The 884-nt window shown below is 48.2% G+C and overlaps 1 protein-coding gene across 1 annotated transcript; it reads left to right on the plus strand.

The window, feature by feature from the left end:
* LOC109717503 lies at positions 267 to 884 on the plus strand. Its single transcript, XM_020243369.1, has 2 exons — positions 267 to 380; positions 468 to 884. The coding sequence occupies exons 1-2, from the start codon at positions 267 to 269 to the stop codon at positions 882 to 884; spliced, it is 531 nt and encodes a 176-aa protein (XP_020098958.1).

Consider the following 884-nt stretch of genomic DNA (forward strand, 5'->3'; position numbering starts at 1 on the left):
GATTACATGGAGTACCTACCTCGATTGTATCAGATAGAGACCCGAGGTTCGTCTCGCATTTTTGGATGAGTTTTTAGACGGCTTTGGGTACGCAGCTTCACTTCAGCACAGCATTTCATCCACAGACGGATGGTCAGTCAGAGCGGACCATTCAGACTCTAGAGGACATATTGAGAGCTTGAGTCCTGGATTTTGGAAGATGGTACCATTGACACTTGAGATTGGTTGAGTTTGCGTACAACAACAGCTATCAAGCGAGCATTCGAATGGCTCCGTTTGAAGTATTGTATGGACATAAATGTCGATCACCCTTGCATTGGAGTGATGTGGGTGAGAGGAAGACTTTGGCCCCTGATATTCTATTGGAAGTAGAGGAAAAGGTCAGAGTTGTGCGACGACACCTTGAGACTGCCCAGAGTTGACAGAGGAGTTATGCTGATACTTGGAGACGAGACTTGGAGTTTCAGGTGGGTGACCATGTTTTCCTGAAAGTCTCGCCGTCCAGAGGGATTCGCAGATTTGGAGTTCGTGGAAAGCTCAATCCACGATTCGTTGGCCCTTTCGAGATTTTGGAGAGAGTTGGGCCAGTGGCTTACAGGATTGCACTACCCCCACGACTTGCCGATATTCACGATGTGTTCCACGTCTCGGCTTTGAGAAGATACGTGTTTGACCCCTCACATGTAATTGACTTCACTCCGCTGGAGTTGGGCGAGGACCTGAGATACGAGGAACGACCAGTACAAATTCTTGCTCGTGAGACGAAAGAATTGCGCAACCGGGTCATACCATATGTAAAGGTGCAATGGAGTAATCACGAGAAGCGTGAGGCGACTTATAAGCCAGAGGCTATGATGCGAGAGTCCAACCCCTACTTGTTTTGA

Source organism: Ananas comosus, linkage group 1 (genome assembly GCF_001540865.1).
Source record: "Ananas comosus cultivar F153 linkage group 1, ASM154086v1, whole genome shotgun sequence".
In the NCBI taxonomy this organism is placed as follows: Eukaryota; Viridiplantae; Streptophyta; class Magnoliopsida; order Poales; family Bromeliaceae; genus Ananas; species Ananas comosus.

Bases quoted from the DNA above. Each gene is read 5' to 3' on its own strand.
- LOC109717503 (XM_020243369.1), top strand. From the start codon at position 267: ATGGCTCCGTTTGAAGTATTGTATGGACATAAATGTCGATCACCCTTG. The intron at 381-467 runs GTCAGAGTTGTG...TTGGAGTTTCAG, and splicing joins TATTGGAAGTAGAGGAAAAG to GTGGGTGACCATGTTTTCCT.